General features: G+C 37.7%; 1 protein-coding gene across 1 annotated transcript in view; it reads right to left on the minus strand.

The window, feature by feature from the left end:
- Positions 1-1,450: 1,450 nt before the first annotated feature.
- LOC113245073 (solute carrier family 5 member 4) overlaps positions 1,451-25,599 on the minus strand; it is a 37,570-nt gene continuing 13,421 nt past the window's right edge. Inside the window, exons 7-15 of the mRNA XM_026484902.2 lie at positions 21,058-21,138; positions 18,766-18,986; positions 15,585-15,720; positions 14,237-14,344; positions 11,788-11,938; positions 9,490-9,658; positions 8,130-8,345; positions 5,128-5,230; positions 1,451-1,665 (exon numbers count right to left, since the gene is read on the minus strand). Coding sequence (XP_026340687.2) covers positions 1,451-1,665; positions 5,128-5,230; positions 8,130-8,345; positions 9,490-9,658; positions 11,788-11,938; positions 14,237-14,344; positions 15,585-15,720; positions 18,766-18,986; positions 21,058-21,138 — 1,400 coding nt within the window. The remainder of the gene's footprint in view (positions 1,666-5,127; positions 5,231-8,129; positions 8,346-9,489; positions 9,659-11,787; positions 11,939-14,236; positions 14,345-15,584; positions 15,721-18,765; positions 18,987-21,057; positions 21,139-25,599) is intronic.

The following is a 25,599-nucleotide window of genomic DNA, read 5'->3' on the forward strand; positions in this document are numbered from 1 at the left end:
TACAGTACAGCATTAGTTTTTCATATAGTGTTCTATGATTCATTGTTTGAGTATAACACCCAGTGCTCCATGAAATTCGTGCCCCCTTAATATCCATCACCAGGCTAACCCATCCCCCCACCCTCCCTCCCCTCTAAAACCCTCAGTTTGTTTCCCAGAGTCCATAGTTTCTTATGATTTGTCTCACCCTCTGATTTCCCAACCTTCATTTTTCCCTTCCTTCTCCTAATGTCCTCCATGTTATTCCTTATGTTCCGCATATGAGTAAAACCATATGATAATTGTTTTTCTCTGCTTGGCTTATTTCACTTAGCATAATCCCCTCCAGTTCCATTGATGTTGATGCAAATGTTGGGTAATCATCCTTTCTGATGGCTGAGTAATATTCCACTGTATACATGGACCACATCCTCTTTATCCACTCATCTGTTGAAAGGTATCTCGGCTCCTTCCACAGTTTGGCTATTGTGGACATTGCTACTATGAATGTTGGGGTGCATGTGGTCCTTCTTTTCACTACTTCGCTATCTTTGGGGTAAATACCCAATAGTGCAATTGCTGAGTCATAGGGGAGCTCTATTTTTAACTTTTTGAGGGACCTCCACACTGTTTTCCAAAGTGGCTGTACCAGCTTGCATTCCCACCAACAGTGTAAGAGGGTTCCCCTTTCTCCACATCCTCTCCAACATCTATTGTTTCCTGCCTTGTCATTTTTTGCCATTCTAACTGGTGTAAGGTGGTATCTCAATGTGGTTTTGATTTGACTTTCCCTGATGGTTAATGATGTTGAACATTTTTTCATGTGTCTGTTAGCCATTTGTAATGTCTTCTTTGGAAAGGTGTCTGTTCATGTCTTCTGCCCATTTTTTGACTTGATGATTTGTTTTTTTGGGTGTTGAGTTTGAGAAATTCTTTATAGATCTAGGATACCAGCCCTTTATCTGTAGTGTCATTTGCAAATATTTTCTCCCATTCTGTGGGTTGCCTCTTAGTTTTGTTGACTGGTTCCTTCGCTGTGCAGAAGCTTTTTATCTTGATGAAGTCCCAAAAGTTTATTTTCACTTTTGTTTTATAGATGAGGAGGTTACTACATGAGGTAGAGTTGGAAGAGGCATTCCTTCTAAGTGGAAATCTCTGGAAATAAAAAGCAAGAATAAGGTAGGGCAAGCTACCTGGTGAACTATAAAAAAAAATTAGACCAAATGCCCCTAGTTTACACACACATATAGAGTCAGCTCCCTGGCTTTGTAAATTATCGACTCTATTGACACAAAGGAATAACAAAAGCTAAAAGTCAGGTCTTTAGTCATCTCATAGGATAAAATTACCAATCTCTTTCTTCCTTTTGAAGGAAATTACCTCCCTTTTGAAACATAATAAACTCTAAAAGTGAAAAAAAATCAGTAAAATTATCCTTTGCTTAATAAATATTTAGTGGCTCAGATAGAGTTCAGGCAAAATAGCCATGGAGAAAGATGACCACTGCCAGGAGGAGAATGGCATTGATATTCACTACAGTTCTCCATAAAGGCATCTCAGATGTGTCTCTCAGCTTCTTTTTCTGGGCTTCTTCCTCCTCTTTGCTCAGTTTGGGACCTGTCTTCTGCAAACCACAGAATAAGTCATAAGCTTTCCTGAGGCATCCACGGGGTTCCTCAGGATTATCTGAAACAAAAAAAGACAAATGACCACAAAACATGAGAAATACAACGCCTGTAAACGTAGTACAGATGACTGTAAAGAATGATTACAACCACTTTTGAGTGTTAGATGAATCCATGAGGAAAATATAGATAACTTCAATTATATAAAAATAGAAAACTTTTGCATTGCATGAAGTTCAATAGATAAGATAAAAACAAGGGACAAACTGGGGAAAAACATTTGCATCTTATATCACAAAGGGTTTAATATCCTTAATATACAATGGACTTTTAAAAATAGAGAAGAAAAGACTTCCAACAACCCCATGTAGACACATATACACACATAAACAGTTCTTTTTTTTTAAAAAAAGATTTTATTTATTTATTTGACAGAAAGAGAGCAGGAGAGCACAGGCAGGGGGAACAGCAGAGGGAGAGGGAGAAGAAGGGCCCCCTGCTGAGCAGGGAGCCTGATGCGGGGCTCGATCCCAGGACCCTGGGATCGTGCCCGGAGCCCAAGACAGACACTTAACTGACTGAGCCACCCAGGTGCCCTAGAATTCATTAATTTTTTTAAAAAGATTTTTATTTAATTATTTTAGAGAGAGAGAGAGAGCACAAGTGGAAGGGGCAAAGGGAGAGGGAGAGAGAATTTCAAGCAGATGATGCACTGGGCACAGAACCCCACATGGGGCTTGATCTCCCAACACTGAGATCATGACCTGAGTCAAAATCAAGAGTTGAACACTTAAATGACTGCACCACCCAGGCACCCTGACTAACTGGAATTTAAATAAAACTTGAAACAACAACAACAAAAAGAGCAATTTGAAATAAAATGACACTGAGATACCACTACTCATCTGTCAGTGACAAAAATTAAAAAGTTTCACAATATTGTTTGTGTGGAAGCAGGCATTCTCACACACTGTTGCTAGGAAAGCATGATTCAACTCTCATGGATGGGACTTTGGCATTATACAGCAAAATTGCTTAGGCATTAACCCTTTGACCCAAAACTCAAACTTCTCAAAATCTATCCCGAAAGTAAACTGGTAAAAATACAAAAAGCTCTAAGTACAAGGCTATTTGTTGCTGCATTAGAAAATATAAAACATAATTCTAAATTCAAATGTCTATGAAAAACCATAATGAATGTAAGACTATTCTTCTCAACAAATGGTAAAGAAAATTGCATGGTGCACTGGGTGTTATACGCAAGCAATGAATCATGGAACTTTACATCAAAAACTAGGGATGTACTGTATGGTGACTAACATAATAAAAAATTATTATAAAAATTTTTTACAGATTAGAAGGGGGGGTAAACAGAAGGGGGAATGAACCACGAGAGACTATGGACTCTGGGAAACACACTGAGGGCTTCAGAGGGGAGGGGGGGTGGGGGATTGGGATAGGCCAGTGATGGGTATTAAGGAGGGCACGTATTGCATGGTACACTGGGTGTTATACACAAACAATGAATCATGGGACACTACATCAAAAACTAATGATGTAGTTCACCATTCACTAATGGTGAATAACATAACATAATAAAAATTTTAAAAAGAAAATTCTACAAATTAAAAGCTGTGAGATGCAGTGAAAGCATTACTTTGAGGAAAATGCCTAGCTTTACTTATTTATATTATAAAAGAAGGGAGGCTGAAAATTAATGAAGTAATATTCAATCTAAATTAGAAAAAATAGGAGCACCTGGGTGTCTCAGTTGGTTAAGTGTCTGACTTCCACTCAGGTCATGATCTCAGGGTGCTGGGATCAAGCCCTGCATCTGTGTCAGGCTCTCTGCTCAGTGGGGAATCTGCTTCTCCTTCCCCCTTTGCCCCTCTCCCCACTTGTGCTCTCTCTCTCTCTCAAATAAATTAATAAAATCTTTTTTAAAAGTAAATAAATTAGAAGAAAATAACAATAGAATAAACCCAAATAATGTAAATGGAAGGGTATACAAATAAGAACAGAGAGTAATAAAATAGAAAAGAAGGATAACAAGAGAGCAAAATAACAAAACCTAAAGTTGGTTCTTCAAGAAAAGTAAAATAGGGGAACTGAGTGGCTTAATCAGTTAGGTGTCCAACTCTTGATTTTGGCTCAGGTCATGATCTCAGGGTCATGAGATCAAGCCCCGCATAGGGCTTCCTGCTCAGCGGGGAGTCTGCTTGTCTCCCTCTTCCTTTGCCCCTGCTCACACTCTCTCTCTTATGTAATTTTTTTTTTTAAAAAGAAAAGTAAAATAGACAAGTCTTTAGTGAGATTTATCAAGAAAAAAGAGAAATCACAAAAAATTGTATTAGGAATTAAAAGGAAGGCATAACTACAGAGGTAGTAGAGATGGAAAAGCCAATAAGTAGTATGAGTAACTTTATGTCAATATATTTAAAATGTGTACTAAATGGGCACAATCCTAGAAAATATAATTTTCCAAAACTGACTAACCAAGAAATGGAACCTCTAAATACCTCTATAGGCATTGAATTTAATTTATACAGCAAAAATGCTGTATAAATTTAATCAGGTTAAAAGCTTCTCTCTCTCTCTCTCTCTCTCTCTCTCTCATTCATTAGGCCCTAATGCCTAATGGTATTATTAGCAAATTAGCAAAATTTCGATGCAGAAATCATTCCAATCTTATTGAAATATTTCTAATTCATTCTATGAGAACACTATTTTAATACCAAAACCAGACAAAGTAAAATAAAGGAAAACTATATAAACCAATCTTACTCAGGAGCACTGATATAAAAATCCAAAAGGAGTAGAAGGCATTTATCCTTCCCTCAAGTTGAAGAATCTAAGCCACACCAAATGAAACAATTAGTGTATAGTTCAAGACAACATTTCCTGAAGTGCTTAACTTTGTCAATGGTTTTAAAAACACCGGGCAAACGAAGATCCATGGGGATGGATGCTGAAGTTTCCTTGAAGGAAACGAGATTAGAATCTAGTCTCAAAGAATAAGCGTTTTTTTTTCCTCTTGGAGAGGAGAGGTAAAACATCCTAAAAATCTTGGTATATGTGGGGGGAAAGTGAGGAAATCTGCCTTGCTGGAAAGGAGAGTATATTGGAGAAAATAGTGAGAAACAAGTTTGGAGGAAAAGGTGGGACTAGATGCTAAGTGCGCCTAATCACTATCAATCAAGATTGAATTGTTGAACACTTAATATATGCCTGGAAACAGAAGAGACTGGAATTGATTTTCATCTCACAGCTGGTACACAGGTCCATGGATGGATGATGGATGAATGGACAGACAGACTGATGGATAGGCAGATGAACGGGGATATTTTATTTGTAATGAATTGTCTTGGTTTTTTGGGAAGGTAAGATTTTAAAGTTTCAGTCTGCCATAAATCTAACAGCTTTTTCAGAAACTGAATTTAGTGGCATTAAAAAAATAAAGCAAACATAATAATTCAGATACATAGCGCTCCTATATGAAAACCAGGTGTAAACCAAGTATTACCTTCATCAACGTCATCACCAGCTTCTTCATATGTTTTCTCTTCGCCCTCTAAATCAATTCGTTCCTCTGTACTGTTCCGAAGAGCCCAGCACAGGCGATACAGCTGCACAGAGACCATAGACAAGCACATTAGTGAAGGGAAAATCTTTACAATAATATGATGGTACATTTGTTTATTGTATAGTGCAAAAAAATCAAATGGCATTGAACAGTGTAGGTAACAAAAACGTCTTCTACCACACTAATTCACAAAAACACACTAACCATTTAAAATTATTTCTGTTTTTAACTCTTCCAGTAGTTATTAAACACTTTTATGTAATATGCCTAAAACACTTACTTCTGGATTTATAATTTCATAAAAGTCAAAGATTTATCTAACTTACATATACCCCTGCTTCACTCATTGTCCTTATCATTCAGCTGTTATTAGCTGCAACATTATTACTTTCAGTTTGTCTAGTGGTTACTTTTGTAACTTTTAAAATATCTTCTTTTTTTAAAAAAAAGATTTTATTTATTTGAAGAGAGAGAGAGCATGGGCAGAGGGAGGGGCAGAAGACGCAGACTCCCTGGCCAGCACAGAGCCGATGTGGGGCTCGATTCCAGGACCCTGAGATCATGACCTGAGCTGAAGTCAGATGCTTAACTGATTGAGCCACCCAGGCGCCCCTAAAATATCTTCTTAAGCTTCGTTTCTGGATCCATCATGTTTAGATAGTATTTACATACTGCTATTAAGTTCTTTTTTTTTTTTTTTTTAAGATTTTATTTATTTATTCGACAGAGATAGAGACAGCCAGCGAGAGAGGGAACACAAGCAGGGGGATTGGGAGAGGAAGAAGCAGGCTCATAGCGGAGGAGCCTGATGTGGGGCTCGATCCCATAACGCCAGGATCACGCCCTGAGCCGAAGGCAGACGCTTAACCGCTGTGCCACCCAGGCGCCCCCTACATACTGCTATTAAGTTCTGATAACAATTTATGTCCTCGCATATCCATTTCCCAACCAACCTCCGAACTTTTATCAACTGTACCATTATTTTAAAACTGTTATAAGATTTACAGAATTTTAATTGTTTTCTGTAAATATGATTAATATTTCCATGCTTTGTATGTTGATTAAAATTTGAAAATAAATAGCTATTTATGTTATTATGTAACTTTTTTCAGGGCCATAGATCCAAGACATGTGATTGGACACAATGAATAAATACCAGCTCTAGGTCATTCCAAGGATGTTGTTCCAAGTGTCATATGGGTTTCAAAATTACAACCTATCGTATGTTCGAAATCATGCCTCATTTTAATTGGCTTCATATTTGGTTCATGACTTTCTTGTACAGATTCACCAGAATTTGTAGTTGGGTTTTCGTTTGTTGTTGACACAGCGCAAGCATATGCCTCCACCTTACCACTGAGATTCCTAAATATAGCTTCATAAGATTCTTAATCTTAGCATTTCTTATACAATATCTACTTTCTTTGCTGAAACTCTTTTACTGGGGCTCCTTGAATTTTTAACTTGGACAAGGTAATTTGCAGTCTTGCCAAGCCAAAAAAATTACCATTCTGAGATTTCTCTTTCTGTTAGGTTAGGTCCACAACACTACTCATGACTTTCTCTGGAATGACTATTGATTTTTATCAGTTGATTTTGAAAATTCAAACCGCGGAGTATATTTATGAAACATAAACGTAAATTAGGTAAATGGTCTCATTGATCCTTCAGACACATTTTTTCCTAAAAATTAATAATAAGTTGTGGTTATTTTTATTGCCGTAAAAGAGCTTAATATTTATATTTCTTTGAAAACTGATATGGTTTTTAGTGTCTTCTTCACTCAACTCCCAATATTCAACGTGAATATTTAGCTATGACTTCTGGTGACATGTCTTTAGTAAAGTAATTTGAACCATTCTGTATTTCAGATTTCCCCGTCCATAAATAATATTCACTACTTTCCAAAGAAATATACAAATAAATATTGCTTTGAAGATTGAGTGATTAATGCAAAATAAATAAAAGTTATATGTGCTAGTAATACATTCATGCAATATTAGTATGTAAGCAACGTATGCTTAAAAAATGGCTAATATTTGCTAGTCCTCTATAGTGCCTCCCCCAGAGATACCTCTTACTGAGAGTTTCTGGTGTATGTGCTTTAAGATAGTTTGCCTATGTTTAGAGGAACATATGCATGTGTATTTTATTTTCAAAAAGTGGTATTACATAATACAATGTATTTCTGCAAGCATTTTCCCCCCTTAATCATATGATGGACATTTAAAAAAGCAAGTAATAGAGCTCTTCAAGTTCTTGAACAGCTGCATAATACGCAGTGTACTATTGTGCATCCATTCCACTAGCAAGAGAAATTTAGGTTGTCTTCATTTTTTTTCCTAGCAGAAACCTTTGACAGAGAAAATCATTATACATATATTTTTCCTGCTCGTGCAAGTATGTCTACACAATAAGCTCCTAGAAATGTGGCTGTTGGCTCACAAGGTATGAGAATTTTAATTGATAAATACTGCCCAATTATCTTCCTACAAATTATAAAATTCATACATTCACCAACAGTTTTAGAGAGTGGACATTTCCCAACATCCTTACCAACCCTGGACATACTAATATTAAACCTTTTTGCCAATTAGAAAGGCATCTCATTGTTCTATTTTTCTTTTTCTTGCCGCCTGGGACCCTGTGGGGTTTTGTTTTGTTTTGTTTTGTTTTGTTTTAATCTGTGTCAGTGTTTGTGCGGTATATTCAATTCTACTTGCCACTAAACAGTACCAGCCCAGATGAGAGCTCTGTCATGAAGTCTTTCCCAATCTCTCAGGCAACACTAATTACTCTCTTCCTGGTATCCTAGAACAGAGATGAAGATTTACTTCCCGAATGCATCATGAAGTTTTTTGAAGTTGAAGCCATTTCCCAATTCCCTGGAAGGCAAAGAACTCTTACTTTAAAATGAGCCCGTATCTACTACTCTTACTCACATGTACATCAGGAATGGGTTTTGTTAGCAGGGAAATTCCCAGGGTGACCAGTATGGAAACAAAAAAGAGAATGATGGCAAAGTACAGATAGTGCACTTCACAGATGATCTTGGGACAGTCACTGGTATCCAAACAACTATTTGTTCCATAGACAAACTCTGCAATCATGCGAATGAGGCCAATCACAAGTCCAGTGACTAGACCCCAGAAGGCTCCCTGCAAAGGGAATAAGAATAAAATCGGAGTATTTAGAAAAGATGAGAAGCTCATTTGAGTAGATCATAATTATCCTACCTGCTTTCTCCACTGAGAATCAAGAATGGCTCACCTTGAGCACAAACTCACTAGAGCAAGGAAAAGGTGCAAATGCACATGTTTATTAGCGGGCTGCTGCTTTCTGTGATCCTGAAATTTCATTTCACCAGGACACTACTGTCTACTCTGACCCAAGTTTAAGTTTACCGTAAATTTTATTTTATATATAAATTTCAAAAATTGTGACTTATTTTATAGAATAAACAGAACTATGGCTAATGTTAAACAATTTGCAGAGTTGATATTAAGTAGTTTTGATAGTTCTGTTAAGCTTTTGACAACTAAGAGCATTTATTTTCTCTGAGAAGTTAGTGGGGTTGGAAATATGTGTCCCTTATTTCCCTGATCAAGATGCTATGTTTAGGGAAACGGTATTGCGTAGAGATTAAGAGTACAGGCTTTGGTTGGAGGAAGACCTGAGTCTGAATCTCAAGATCCTACTTACTAATATTAAGTCACATTTGAAAAGCACAGACTATACTAGATTTTCTGCACCTGTTCTTCATTTCAAAATTATAATAAAGCTGGCAACAATGAAGGGATTAAACGTATATGATCCATAATAATCAGTTACATATATCATAATAAAAGTTAACATATTTTGAATTGTTACTAATGCAGTAGGTTCTCTTCTAAGCACTCCACATTTTTAAAAAAAATCTCTTTTAATCCTCACATCAATCCTATAAGGTAGGCACTATGATTATCTTTATTCTACACAGAATAAAATGGGTTGCTTAAGATCACAATGATATAAAATGGTAGAGCCAGGATTGGGTCCTGTCAGTCTTACTCCAAAACTTGTGTTCCTCAGCATCATGTCATGAAGGTGTATAATATTTTGTAAGAAATGTAAAGACTGTCCTATAAGTGTGCCCTATACATGGACACACTTCAGTGAGAATCAGGAATTGTAGCTGAATACAGTTAAGATTGAGATGGGCTTTGAGTTGTATAAACAAGGTGGAAAGAACGCATTTTTCTACCAGGGAAAGAAATAACTTTCTCACTCTAGCAGGGAAGAAGTTTTCTGATTTTTACTTACCTGTTCATTGACTCTTTTACAGAAGATGGCAAGCAGGAAGACAGCCGCAATAGGAGGCCCAAGGTAGCTAGAAACTGCTTCTATATAATGGAACAGTTGTCCATTTTGAGATACTTGAATTAATGGGACCCATAAGATGCTGATGACAGTTAATAGAATGATAAATAGTCTGGGGAGAAAACAAAATGATTTAAATATTAAACAAAAGCATTATTAGTATTTTTATTGTGCTTTAGTTCTTGAATTCACTCTTGTGAACGTTCATTGATTTTCCAAATAAAATCAAACTCCTTGACCTCACATGAAGCCATGCCATGTTTAATGACCATTGGTTAACAAAATGCCAATAAAGCAATTTCTTATCTATAATTAGTAACATTAGCTTCAGCTATGAGATTAAACATCTATTCATAACAGTTCAAATGTCACGAACAAGTTAATAATTCTCTAATGCAATTTATGTAATCTATCAATTAGAAAAAACCACCACACTATTTCTATGAGTAAGTAATTATTTGTATTATAAAGAAAGTGATTCGTATTTTGATCTTTTTTCCTGGCTTGAGGAAAACTAAGTCAGTTTGCACAGGTTAGAATTAAAATATCCTTTATTCCAGAATGCTCAGTGAGTTGTCCAGAAATGTTAATTTGTGTATTTTACTACTTGAGTACTTTGTCAGGTAGAGAAAATTGGTTAAAATATTGCTAAAAACTTTTTAGAGGTTCCTGGGGTCCAGGGAGAATGACTAATCCTAAACTCCACAGTATTCTGTGCTTCTTGTATAAATAAACAAACATAATTTACTGGACCGTCATTACTTCTCTGTGCTCACCTGAAACAGAGAGGTGGGGGGAAAGTGGGGAACAAGCATTTGGGCAGGAGACTGAGGCACAAGTGTCTCACTGAAGCTTCGCAAAACTTCTGCAGCCTTGCAATAATTAAATGTGATAAACCATGGAAAGTCTGAGCGTGATTCCTAGATAATAAAGTTTAATAAGCAAATAATACCCACTATCTTTGTTCTCCTTGTTATCATCATCGGGAAGCAAATCGCGTGCCTTCCTTACTCTCTTATCTTCAGTTGTTTTCCACCACACGTGGAAAGTTTTTTTATGGCTTACATGGCCCTACATAATTTCACCTCTAGCTACCTTATAGACCATGGTTCTTATCATGCTTCCACTTGCTCATCATGTGCCAACCTCACCCCTGCTGCCCTTAACTAAACCATCTACGTGACTGCTGTAAGAATTCAGCACTTACTGTCCCATCCCCACAGAGCCACTGGGTTCACTCCCACACTTCCCTCAGGGCTGTCCTCAAATGCCACCTCCACAGGGAGGACTCCCTGAACAACTGTCTTGAGGAGCCCCCATCTTTAATCCTGCTTTAATTTTCTTCCTAGTACTTCTTGTCATTAGATATAGAATATATTCATTGTCCATCTTCCCAACAAAGGCATAAATTCTACAAAGCAGGAAATTATTTTTCACATATATGTCCTTTTTCATATTTGTATTCTGGGACCTAGTAGGCATTTAATAAAAGAGAGAGCGAGAAAGAAAATTTCATTAATTAATTATGGAGACTTAAAAGGTGTTCATACCCAAGATCATATGCCTATTAGTGGACTTCTGCTTCTTGGGCTTACTGAATTCAGGTCTAACACTTTATCTACCACAGAAACATAGATGTCTTACTGTTATTCTTCTTCTATAGCCTTTTTCCAGAGTCAAGATCTGGATCAAGTGAGCCCTTGGAATTTTCCTGCAAGGGCTTAATTTCCTAAGCAATTGTTACTGTACTCAGCAAACCACGATCTTTTACATAAGTGGTCAGTTTCTCCTGACACCCCATTTCTTAATGAATGCAGTTGATAAACTACCCTGTAGTAGTGTGTGGATGACTTAATTTGTGACTTGCTTCATGAGATGTACATGGAAACTTCTAGAGACAACGTATTAGCCTATCACAGTAGGTGGGAAATTTATACCCCATGAAAAACACTAGAGTTTCATGAAGATGTAGTTGGAAGAGAGTGTGATGAGAGGAAGAAATAAGAGACAATCAGAAAGGCATTCGAAAGTCTAAAAAAGCAACCATTTCATTTGAAAGTATGGACCCATGGTTTGTATCTGGCAAGAGATAAAGTTGGATTAAACATCCTCTTAATGTCCCTTCCCCACTCTAGAATTCTATGATTAATTTCACTGAACCCAAAGATGAGAAGGCTCTAGTTGACTTTTATTTCTGCACTTTTCCAGGGAAATTTTAGGCAGAAATCAGGATGCTCTCACCGTCCTGCTATAAGAAGCTCTTTCTCTGATGCCTGTTTCCTAATCTTGGTGTAGAGATCCATGGTAAAGAGGGTGCTGGCACTGTTGAAGATGGAGGTCAGGGAGCTCATGAGAGAGGCCAACATGACTGACAGCATCAGACCTCGCAGTCCTAGGGCCAAACAAGAGTGCAAACCTTAGTTAGGAATTGGACTCCATGATTTATGAGCACCTTGCCAAACCAGAGTTGTTCGAAAGTGTCACCTGGAACATTTACTAACTGATGCGCCTGTCAACATCTATCATCATGTGGCATTTCCTGCATATTTCCTGGTGATTTGAGAATAACCCAGTACAGAATTTCAGTTATAAATATACACTTAGAGATAATTTGCTGGAACTTAAATTTGGGAGAGAGGAAACAACAGTATTGTGCCATCTTTGTTTGGGGGAGAACCTCTTGGTTTCCTGAAGACTTAGGGAACTGGAGAGGGAAAAGTGTAGTAGGTAGTTCTGTTGAACTTTTTGGTGGGCAAAGCAAGTAGTTTTGAGGTATTATGGTCACTTCATCCTCCAGTTCTCTCTTCTTATTAGTAATGCCCCTAAAACTCCTAGGACAAGTTGGAATGAGGTGGATGGGTGATGTCATTTGTGGATCACGCTCCCTTCCTCCTGACAATGCTCCTGTATGTCAGGAAGGAGAAAAATCACAGAAGTGTTAGCTGACTTGGTACAAGAGCACCTGGTTGTTGCTGAGCCCCATATTCTGTTCTGTTTCTGACCAACATAGATCACCTTTTAGTATCCTAGTAATTTACTTTTTTCACATGTGTAATTTATTTTCTATCTCATGAAACTAGAATGTGAGTTCCAAGATATAGGGGATTTTGTGCCTATTTCAGCGATGTTTTCTAAGCACGAGCGCAGTGTCTGTCACATAGTAGGCACTCAATAAATAGTTACAAATTAAATAGATTGAGGTCTGTTATCTGGGTATAACTGGTCTAAAGAAAGCAGCATAAATAGTTAACTTCTAGTTTTCTGAGGTTATGTTTATTTCTTTTTTTTAATGTTTTTTTATTATATTATGTTAGTCACCATACAGTACACTGGGTGTTATACGCAACTAACGAATCATCGAACTTTACATCGGAAACCGGGGATGTACTATATGGTTATGTTTATTTCTATGCAACTCTTTTAAAAAAGGTTTTATTTTATTTAAAAATTTTTTAAATATATTTTTTAATTTAATAAAAAAGATTTTATTTATTTATTTGAAAGAGAGAGAGAGAGTGAGTGAGTGAGAGAGAGAGCAGACTCCCTGCTGATCATTGGACTGCAAGATATATTGCCTTGGAAGACAATCTTGAATCCAAAGGAGTAAGGATTCTTCTAATAGGAATTATATCTGATTGATCTCTGTATTCCCCAGGCTCAGCACAGGGCTGGTAGTCTACGGAAAGTGCTCGAGAAATGTCTGATGAAGACAATTGAATTTTTTTATAATAATTTTTTATTATGTTATGTTAGTCACCATACAGTATATCCTTAGTTTTTGATGTAATGTTCCATGATTCATTATTTGTGTATAACACCCAGTGCACCATGCAATACGTACCCTCCTTAATACCCATCACCAGCCTATCCCATTCCCCCACCTCCCTCCCCTCTGAAGCCCTCAGTTTGTTTGATGAAGACAATTGAATTAATGAAAGTTAGGATTATTAAGAATTATACCATAATCATTCCTCATGGCTGATCTATAGACCAGGTCTCTGAGGCAGTCCCAGCATTAACATTTTTCTTTTTTTTTTTTTTTAGCTTTATTGAGGTATGATCGACAAATAATTGTATATAGTTAAGGTGTACAATGTGTTGTTTATATACCTGTACACTGTGATATGATTACCAAGATCAAGTTAATTAACATATCCATCCTCTCACATAGTTATGGTTTTCTTGTTTTATGGTGAGAATCCTTGAGATCTATTCTCTAAGCAAATTTGAAGCATACATTATTGTTAACTATAATCTCCCTGCTCTACATTAGTTATTCAGAACTTATTCATCTTATAACTAAAAGTTTGTACACCATTTCCCCCACCCCTCAGCCCTGGCAATCACCATTCTGCTCTATTGTATGAGTTCCAATTTTTTTGATTCTACATACAAGTGACATTATGCGGTAATTTGTCTTTCTGTATCTGGCTTATCTCACTTAGCATAATGTCTTCTAGGTCCATCCATGTTGTTGCAAATGGCAGGTTTTCATTTTTTAAAGGCTGAGTAATATTCTATTATCTATACTTATAATTATCTATCTATCTGTCATTTATCTATCATCTATCATCTATCTAATCTATCATCTATCTATCTATCTATCTATCTATCTATCTATCTATCTTTCTATCTATCTATCATCTGTCATACATTTTCCCCATTCATTTGAGCATGGACATTTTCTTACCCTGAGGCATCAGTTCCAGCACCATCGTTGGGTAGGCATAGTTAGTGCAGCCAACTTCAATGCCACAGTGTTTCACACATTCAGAAGGTACGACACAGGCCACCTTCTCTGAGGAGGGATTCAGATAAGTAGATTCAGTGAGTGGGGCCCAAACAGGTAAGACCTATAACCATTGAACTTAGAGACAAGTTGTACATCATGGGTGAGAGGAAAAACATTTGCTGGGAAATTGGAGATTCAATTTTGAACTCCGTACCATAGACCTGGTCCCTCTTTGCCCAGAACATGACTTCCCAAGTGTCTCATACCTGAGCTCCCCTTGCACTGACCTAAGGGGCAGCGCTCCTCTTTGGGATGTGACCCAGCTAGAGCATTAGAATAAACAAGGGGAGCTGATTCCATCCTTCAGAAAAGCTGCAAGAGCATAAATCCTCCCAGAGGCACAGAACTCCAGTGATAAAAAAAAAAAAAACCCACAATACCCAGGAAGTTAGGTCTATGTCCAGTCATTTAGCCCAGTGTTTTCCACCTGAATCTAAGAAGACGTGTCACTTGTGGTTGTTATCAGGGGTGACTGCTCATGTGGGATGAGGTCTCCCTTCACCGTGGTACCTTGGCAATTTTTTTTGCTTAAACAATATATGACAACAGATAGCAAAAATGGATTTTAAAAAATCTCCCAGAATACTAACACTATAACACATACGTTTCTTTTAGTTTTTTAATTCTTTTTAAAAAAGATTTTATTTATTTATTTGAGAGAGAAAGAGAGTGAAAGAGAGAGAGGACATGAGAGCGGGGAGGGTCAGAGGGAGAAGCAGACTCTCCGCTGAGCAGGGAGTCTGATGTGGGTCTCAATCCTGGGGCTCTGGGATTGTAACCTAAGCTAAAGGCAGATGCTTAACTGACTGAGCCACCCAGGCACCCCTTAGTTGTTGTGTTTTTTAAATTCTTTCCTAATCTTTTTCCACAGAGAAATGTCTTCTTTTGCAAAACTATGGTAATTGTTGAGATCATATTTTGTAGTTTGCTTTTTATACTTAAACATAATAACTTCAGCATTTTACAAAGTTTTGAGAAAGTCTTTGGTCTCTTGTGTGTAATTTTCCATAAAGGGTGTACACAATAATTTCTTTGTCCATTCCCTACTAGTTAGATATATAGGAGTCAAATATGCCAAATTTTCCTGTTTCTGAGCCCCTGCAAAAACTGTTCTCTCTACCTGGAATTGTGTTTTTTACTTCCATTCGTAATGGATTTTCTATCTTATCAAGGTTTTAATACATCTTAAAACCACTACTCAGAATTCAAGCATAAAAGAAAGAGGATTTGTGAACCAGTGACTTGCCCGTGTACAGGATGCGGCTGATCATTCCTGGCATCACCATGAGGAACATGGGCAGCAGCTTCAGGTACCCACACAGGATACAGGCGGCCTTCACATGAGACATGTTCTTACCTGAGAGGCAGCGTTGCACAATGACCTGCCAGGAAAACGTGACATAGTCATCAAAATCAGAGGATGGCTTCAAAGAAAGTAAGTGCTTCTTTTCAGGGATTAATGTTACAATAAGAGATGGGATCATTAATAGTGGAAAATAATGGGCTCCAGAGTAAAATCAGAACTCAAATCTCTGCTCTTCTTATATGAGTATTTGGCTCTGTGAGATGCAGGTTTCTCATCTCTAAAAGGGTTATCTTCAGTTGAACATAATAAAAAAATAAATACAAAGGGAAAAAATGGAAAAAAGAATTAATGGTAACTTTAACTTTTGAGAAGGCTATGAACTGGTCAGTCGAAATGTCAATAATTACTAACTTCTAGAAGTATTTGTAAACTTGTGATTACATCACACTTTCACATTTTATATGCAGTTAATGAATCGTTGAACGCTACATCAAAAACTAATGATGTACTATGTGTTGGTAATTGAACATAATAAAAAACTTGTAATAAAAAATAAATAAAAGGGTTATCTCTTGCAGGACATTCTGAATATTTGGTATAATGTTTGTAAGACTCCTGGTACATAAAAGTCAATACACATCACTACTATTAAAATGTTTACAGCTCCCAGGCTGCATTGCAACAATGGCCATGTGCTCTTCCAAGTACAAAGCTATCACTACTGAACTTCGCCACAAGTTGTGTGTTTCAGTTGTGCCTTTTGTGTTTTAGGCACCAAATAAGCCACGTAATCATCAGTATCTCTCGACCATTAGGGAGGAATTGCCCCCTTGGGAAGTCAAACTCATTGCCATAGAAACATCAGAGTCAGCAGCCATCAGAAGAGAACCCTGAGACATTCATCTTTACATTTCTTCAGAATATTCTGAGGACCTCATTTACTTATGAACCAAAGATAGTGGTCCTGGGAAATTCAATGCATATAATTTCACAATTTCCACTTAAGTTGTGTAATCTCTTAACTAAGAATTTTCTTTTTTTATAATAATTTTTTATTATGTTAGTCACCATACAGTACATCCTTAGTTTTTGATGTAGTGTTCCATGATTCATTATTTGCATATAACACCCAGTGCACCATGCAATATGTGCCCTCATTAATACCCATCACTGGCCTATCCCAATCCCCACCCCCCTCCCTCTGAAGCCCTCAGTTTGTTTCCCAGAGTCCATAGTCTCTCGTGGTTCATTCCCCCTTCTGTTTACCCCCACTTCATTCTAGTAAAGCAGGATTTCTACCCATAATGCCATAACTTCTTGACATTTTTCTTCTCAAGGAATGTCAGAAATAGAGATGGCTTTTTATGCTTCATTTTCTTTGGAGAAACAAATCTATTAGGGATAGCAACAATGTCTCTCAGTGCTGGGGGAGCAGGTGCCATATTTAGAGGGCTTGAAACAGAAAGTTGAGGGACAACACAAATTACAGGTGAGGAGGGGAGGCCTGTCAGCAGATAAGCAGGGTCAGGTATCAAATCTAAAGGTGAATGTGAGGCCACTTACAGGATATAGGTCAGGTGGTCAGAGGCAAAATGTAAATAATAAAGATGGTTGCAGAAATCAGTGAAAGGATGCACTCTTCGGTAGATATGTTGAGAAAATCAGTTTATTATGTAGAGAAAAAGAAAACTGATCCCTCACTGACACGGCAAGTGACCACTGGTCCAAGATGGGTTAAAATTGTGAAATTATATGTTTGAGTTGACAGAGACTATGGAGGGTGAAGAAAACTTCAAAACAAAAAAACAAAAACAAACTCGAATGCTACAAAAAGGAACATCCAGAAAACAAAAAAATAAGATCTTGAGAGTTATAAATACAAAGGCAGAAAACCAGAGGATGATATTGAGGAAATCTAGAAAGCAGAGCAAAAAGACCGAGATGAAAGAAGAGGGATGAAAGATAAGAACACTAGAAAACCAGTTGAGGAAGACCTACACCAAAAAAGGGAAGGTCTCTAAAGGAAAACAAAATGCAAGCAATCAAAGAAAGAATCCCTCCAGTTCATTCAAGACATCCATTACCAGATTAAAGTGGCTCACTATGGCCCATCACAATGGACAAAAATAGATCTGCACATAATAGTACATTGTGAAATTTCAGAACACTGAGGACAAAGAAAAGACAACCTTCCATAGAAAAGACAGGTTACATCCAAAGAATCAAGAATAACTTCAGGCCTCTCACCAGTAATGGCGGAAGTCAGAAGACAATGAATTTATGTTTTGGGGAAAATTATTTCCAACTTAGAAATGTGTACATGCCAGAGGATCAATTTAGGAAAAGCCGAAGTGGAGACATTTTCAAACATGAAGACAAATCCACAATAAATTTATCTCCTGTTTTTCTCAGGAACCTCCTGGAGAATTCAATTATTGGAAAATAATATAAAAACCCTAAAACTGGAAAACCAAAAGGGAGCAATACAAGCATTTATTTAAATCATCTGGGGATCAAATTTACCAGCAAATTCTGATTCAGTGGGTCTGGGTAGCATTCGAGAGCATTTATTTCTAATGAGCTCCAAGGTGGTGACATCCACTCCAACGGTTTACCAACCATGCACTGAGTACAAGGATTTATTTTTTGATTTTTTAGAAGATTTTATTTATCTATTTGACAGAGAGAGAGACAGCTAGCGAGAGAGGGGACACAAGCAGGGGGAGTGGGAGAGGAAGAAGCAGACTCCCAGCGGAGCATGGAGCCCAATGTGGGGCTCGATCCCAGCACCGTGGGATCACGCCCTCAGCCAAAGGCAGACGCTTAACGACTGAGCCACCCAGGCTCCCCAGAGTACAAGGATTTAGAGAAGAGAAATACAAACCAAAATACTTAACTGAAGGAGCCAAAAATGTTTCCTTTTGAAAGACAAGAAATAGAATAGAGAGCAGGAAGACAGACATCTATTTTTCATAACAAGCCTTGTAGAAGTGTTTGTTGAAATGACGTGTGTGTACACGTGCATGTGTGTGTATGTGTGTACAAAATAGAAACTAGATGCTTTTCTATGAGAAAAGAAAGAGCAACATAAACGTATTTATACACCACACACATACTTTACCTGATCTGTGCACCAGTACCACAGCGCTACTATGGTCATTCCCAATATTGTTCCTGGCCACGGAAGATCCCCGGTGACAGCATCTCGGAAAATGTGGAAGGAGTCAGCCTGAGGAGTGTAGCACTTGGAGCTGATTGTCAGGTTGTCCCCCTCAACTATGGTTGGGATGGCACTCATGTACTTTTCCGTAAAGCTCTCATAGCCTCCCACTTCAGTGAACGCTGCAAAGGTATTGGATAACATGAAATGTTTCACGGAAACCTAAGACACCTGGTGTTCGTAATTACTTCTTCGTGGTGGAGGTATCCAAGCATCTCCACTCAGCCTGGTCAAATCCTCAGTGTTCTCAGAGGATCCATGTCTTTCTAGTACCTTCACTGGCATTGGCGATGTTATCATGCTTTCACGATGTAGACAAACCAATCACCCTTTAACCTTTCTTCTTATGTTGCTCTTGAAAATTTTTATTTAATGTCTAGGCTTATGGTAAAAATAAAACGGTTATCCAACAGACTGATATTGATGCCTCACAGAAATAAACCTTAAGGTGAGGTAACAGAGTGAGACTAACAGAATAAGCCATGAGAAAGACCCAACTCCTCTGAAAGGACCAGAAGCAATGGTCTCTCTTCCTGATGCAAAGCCTGGCTATTCTGACCTTATGCACAGTCTGGATATCTGATGCAATACTGTATTCTACTCATGCTAGAATAAAAAAATGAGAAGATAAGGAACAGAAATTGGAGGCAGCAGATTATGTGTGGTGAGGTGAAATGGTGAGACTCAGTCCACTGGGGGTCTGGAAAGGCAAGAGAAGTGTAGAAAAGAACCATAATGTGTAGAAACCCTAGAAAAAAGAAGGATGAGCCCAGGCATCTGGGCCCACTTAGTATAAGTTCAAACAGTGCGAAATTCATCAGAGCATCATATGTCCTTAGAGTTGAGGTTGATATTAATTTACTTCTTCATTACTTATTTCATTTAGCATCAAAATGTTTGTAGGTGCCAAACATCGTGCTGCAAGATTATGTGCAAAATGAATGTGCAAGACAGGAACTCAATCCAATGGAGGATACAGACCATAAAAGGAAACTGTTCTGCTAAGGGGAATATGGTTTGTAACAGCAATACATGAAAGATGTTAGGAGATGAGAGAGTCCCCCCTCTTCATCCTGAGGGTGGGAGAAGGTGATTCCAGGGGTACATCACCAAAGCTAGACACCAAAGAACCGTAAGTAAGATTAGCATAGAAGTTTGCTAAATAGAAAGTTTACAAGCAATTGGGTAGTAGCAGTTGTCTCTGGAGCTGTTCTGTACAAAACTTTCTGCAATGATAGAACTATTCTATATCTGTGCTGTCCAATACGAAAACTACTAGCCATATATTGAGCACTTGAAATATGGCGAGGCAAATGAGAAAATGAATTCTAAATTTTGATTAATTCAAATTTAAATAGCCACACGTGACTAACAGCATCCATGCTGTGTCAAAATCACCAACTCGTTTGTGGATTTGTTGTCTTTGCAGTTTTATCAGTTTTTGCTTCACATTATCTTCAAGCTCTGTAATTAGGTGCATGCATATTCAGAATTGTATTTAGTGTGGTTTGAGTGAGTTGAACATGGAGGCTGTAGGATGGGAGGGATGAGAAGACATTTTCATCTTATATCCTTTTAACTATGTGCATGGATTTACTGTGCAAAGATAAACAGATACCATAATGAAAGAAAACAAAGATAGTCAAGCTGTAAATTAAATTCATTAATAGTGCTTGTTGCATGACTTGAGAATGAACTGACACTAAATAAGTGAGAGCCATAAAGGAAAATCCAACCTGTGCTTGTATATTCCAACAACAGAGGGAGTCACACACCTTAATAATTTCCATCTGAAACAGTCCTAATGAAGCTAATAGTTATCGTTATCTTAAACCATTCTTAATATTTAATCCTTCATTTTATGAAGGTTCTATATAAATGTTTTCTGTGCGTTGAATCCAATGCATCAACATTTTTGCAAAGCTATCAACTCAGTGACACTGATTTTGTCGATTTCAAACACAAACATACTAAGATTAAACCCGAGCAATAATTTTTTAAAGAAAGTGAAGTTTTTCCCTCTAATTTCCTCATGCTGATACAGCACAGCAAGAAAGAAGTTAGGCAGATGTTTCAATGATGTCAATTATATAAATGGTTGAAAAGTGTGACCACGTAGAATGGGGAGGCAGCAGTAAAGAGCAGTCTCATGATTTCTAGTCCTAGGGCACTGCACTAGCTGTCATCACTTACCATACCCCATGAGAATAAAAGAACCTATCAGCATGATGATGGTCTGGAGGGTGTCTGTGTAGATAACTGAGGCCAAGCCCCCTGTGGAGAGAAGGGAAAGAATCAGGACATTTTTTTTTTTTAAAGATTTTATTTATTTATTTGACAGAGATAGAGACAGCCAGCGAGAGAGGGAACACAAGCAGGGGGGAGTGGGAGAGGAAGAAGCAGGCTCATAGCAGAGGAGCCTGATGTGGGGCTCGGTCCCATAACGCCGGGATCACGCCCTGAGCCGAAGGCAGGCGCTTAACCTCTGTGCCACCCAGGCGCCCCAAGAATCAGGACATTTTATCCTTGTACCCTCATCTCTCTGCATTCACCTTGTGTTCTCCTCAAACCAAACCCTAGAAACTCAGCAGAGAACATATGAAAAGCTCTTGACTGGGCCACAAGCTTCTCTTGGTATCATCATCTACTTAGTACTTATGTGTCTCCTTGACCCTTCTGTCTCCCTTACCTGGCCTCAACTCAAAGTTTCTATGAATTATAATGGAATTCCACCCTCATGTGAGTTTCTGAATGTTAAAGAGTAGAAAAAGCAAAACTTTTATTTTCATGAAAGTTTCCCTTAACAATCCTTTAATTCACTCCATTTAGCTTAGTGTACCGGTTCTCAAAATTTGGGCACAGCCATTTTTGCTCTAGGGTTGGAACATATCATTGGTTCACAAGTTGAATGCCAGATACAGTCACTGACTTGTGTTTTGCTTCAGTGTTGTACAAACAACAACTTCTTTTTCGACTCTAGACTTGCTAGACTCTTAGTGAACAAGCTATTTCCTTATGAGAGTGTCACGGGAAAACAAGACTGAACCTGTAAAGAGAAGACTCAAGTCTTCACCTTTCACTTATTTCTGAAACAAATGCTAAATATATGAAAATGGCTCTGGAGCTAACTTGACCGATCCAGCTGCTATTTTTCTCTATTCTTTTTTTACGACTGAGCTGGTATAGTTTCATTTTCATCAGTTAGTAGGGGTCGGACTCTAGGGGAATGGATGTGGCCTGTGGGGGCCTGCTTGGACTGTTGCCACCTACTTTTTTCCCTCCAATGAACCCACTGCTCCAGTTCTCCTCTCCTGATTCTGCCGTTCAGAACCCAGGTATCCTGTACTCATTTGCCCCCCACCTTGGATTTGCCAATCTCATGTCTGAGCTGCTATTCCATTTTGACTTTCCATGGGTATGATATGCTGCATTCCAAACGCCGGTCTAGGTGCTGAACACATAGCGGAGTGAAATCACCGTTTCCCTACTTTACCTACTACATGAATATCTTCAGTCAAGGTACTCACACCTAATACTGTAGATTTTTTAGGGGGGGGGGAATGTTCTGAATGTGCAGTCAAACGCATCCTTCCTCAATTTAATAATTAATTAAACATTTTATACGGTATGGTGACATAATAAAAATTATTATAAAATATAACAATTTAAAAATAAAAATTTTAATTCCAATATAGTTAACATAGAGAGTTCTATCAGTTTCAGTTGTACAACATACTGATTCTGTAGTTCCATACATCACCCAGTGCTCATCACAGCAAGTGCCTTAAGCCTCCTCACCTATTTCACCATTCCCCCTATTTCTACCTCCCCTCTGGTAACCATCAATTTGTTCTCTACAGTTAAGAGGCTGTTTCTTGGTTTCTCTCTCTCTTCTTTTCCTCTGCTCTGTTTTGTTTCTTAAATGCCACACGAGTGAAATAATATGGTATTTGTCTTTCTCTGGCTGACTTATTTTGCTTAGCATTACACTCCACAGCTCCATTCACCTTGCTGCAAATAGCAAGATTTCATTCTTTTTTATGGCTGAATAATATCCCATTATATATATGTATATATAATGGAATGTGTTTTATATATCTATAAATGTATATGTCGATATATAGATATATATCATATATTTATCCATTCATCTATTGATGGACACTCGGGCTACTTAAAATATTCGGCTATTGTAAATAGAGGTGCTATAAACATAGGGGTTCATATAGCCCTCTGAATTTGTGTTTTGTATTTTTTGGGTAAATACCCAGTAGAATGATTACTGGATCATAGGGTAGTTCTATTTTTAACTTTTTGAGGAACCTCCATACTGTTTCCTTTGCTGTGAAAAAGATTTTATCCTGATGAAGTCCCAACATCGGGACTTGTTGTTTCCCTTTCTTCTGGAAATGTGTCTAGCATGAGGTTGCTGTGGCCTAGGACAAAGAGGTTGCTGCCTGTGTTCTCCTCTAGGATTTTGATGGTTTCCTGTCTCACATTTAGGTCTTTCATTCATTTTGAATTTATTTTTGTGTATGGTGTAAGAAAGTGGTCCAGTTTTATTCTTCTGCATGTGGCTGTTCAGTTTTCCCAACACCATTTGTTGAAAATACTGTCTTTTTTCCATTGGATATTCTTTCCTGCTTTGTCGAAGATTAGTTGACCATAGAATTGAGGGTCTATTTCTGGGTTCTCTATTCTGTTCCATTGATCTATGTGTCTGTTTTTGTGCTAGTACCATGCTGTCTTGATGATTACAGCTTTGTAATACAGCTTGAAACCTGGAATTGTGATGCCTCCAACTTTGGTTTTCTTTTTCAACATCATTTTGCCTATTGGGTTTTTTTTTTTATGGTTTCATACAAATTTTGGAATTGTTTGTTCCAGTTCTGTGAAAAATGCTGGTGGTATTTTGATAGGGATTGCATTGAATACGTAGAGTGCTTTGGCTAGCATAGACATTTTAACAATATTTGTTCTCCTAATCCATCAGCATGAAAGTTTTCCATTTCTTTGTGTCTTCCTCAATTTCTTTCCTAAGTGTTCTGTGTGTTCTATACAACTTCTGTGTATTGATTTTTATATCCTGAGACTTGGCTGAATTCCTGCATCAGTGCTAGCAATTTTTGTTGGAGACATTTGGGTTTTCTACATAGAGTATCATGTCACCTGCAAAGAGCTCACGTTTGACTTCTCATTTGCCAGTTTGGATGCCTTTTATTTTGTTTGTTGTCTTATTGCTGAGGCTAAGACTCCCAGTACTATGTTGAACAACAGTGGTGAGAGTGGACAACCCTGTGGTGTTCCTGACCTGAGGGGAAAAGATTTCAGTTTTTCCCCATTGAGGATGATATTCGCTGTGGGTCTTTCATATATGGCCTTTATGATGTCGAGGTATGTTCCCTCTATCCCTACATTGTGGAGGGTTTTTATCAAGAAAGGATGCTGTATTTTGTCAAATGCTTTTTCTGCATCTATTGAGAGGGTCATATGTTTTTAAGCCTTTCCTTTATTAACGTGGTCGATCAGGTTGATTGATTTGCAAATATTGAACCACTTCTGCAGCCCAGGAATAAATCCCACTTGATCATGGTGAATAATTCTTTTAGTGTGCTGTTGAATTTGATTTGCTAGTATCTTGTTGAGAATTTTTGTGTCCATGTTCACCAGGGATATTGGCCTGTAATTCTCCCTTTTAGTGGGGTCTGTGTCTGGTTTTGGAATCAAGGTAATGCTGGCCTTGTAGAATGAGTTTGGAACTTTTCCTTCCATTTCTATTTTTTGGGAACAATTTGAGAAGAATAGGTATTAACTCCTCTTTAAATGTCTGGTAGAATTCCCCTGGGAAGCCATCTGGCCCTGGACTTTTGTTTATTAGGAGATTTTTGATTACTGATTCAGTTTCTTTGCTGGTTATGGGTCTGTTCAAATTTTCTATTTCTTCCTCTTTCAGTTTGGATAGTTTGTATGTTTCTAGGAATTTGTCCATTTCTTCCTGGTTGCCCAGTGTGTTGGCAAAAAAATTTTCATAGTATTCTTTTTAATTGCTTGTATTTCCTTGGTGCTGGTTGTGAGCTCTCCTCTTTCATTCATGATTTTATCTGTTTGGGTCCTTTCTCTTTTCTTTTTGATAAGTCTGGTTAGGGGTTTATCAATTTTATTAATTCTTTTGAAGAACCAGCTCTTAGTTTCATCTATCTGTTCTACTGTTTTGTTTTGTTTTGGGTTTTTCTTGTTTGTTTGTTTATTCGTTCCCTTCTTCTGCTGGCTTTAGGCTTTATTTGCTGTTCCTTTTCTAGCTCCTTTAGGATTAAGGTTAGGTTGTATATGTGAGACTTTTCTTGCTTCTTGATGTAGGCCTGTATTGCAATATGTTTCCGAGTTAGGACTGCTTTTGCTGCCTTCCAAAGGTTTTGGAAAGTCATGTTTTCATTTTCGTTTCCCTTCATGTATTTTTAAAATTTCTTCTTTAATTTACTGGTTAATGCATTCATTCTTTAGCGATGTTCTTTAACCTCCATGTACTTGAGGTCTTTCCAAATTTTTTCTTATGATTACTTCATTTCATAGCACTGTGGTCTGAAAATATGCATGGTATAATCTCAATCTTTTTGTACTTGTTGAGGGCTGATTTTGACCCATTATGTGATCTATTGTGGAGAATGTCCCATATGTACTCGAAAAGAATGTGTATTCTGCTGCTTTAGGATGACATGTTCTGAATATATCTGTTAA

The sequence above is a fragment of the Ursus arctos genome, unplaced genomic scaffold (assembly GCF_023065955.2).
Source record: "Ursus arctos isolate Adak ecotype North America unplaced genomic scaffold, UrsArc2.0 scaffold_34, whole genome shotgun sequence".
NCBI lineage: Eukaryota > Metazoa > Chordata > Mammalia > Carnivora > Ursidae > Ursus > Ursus arctos.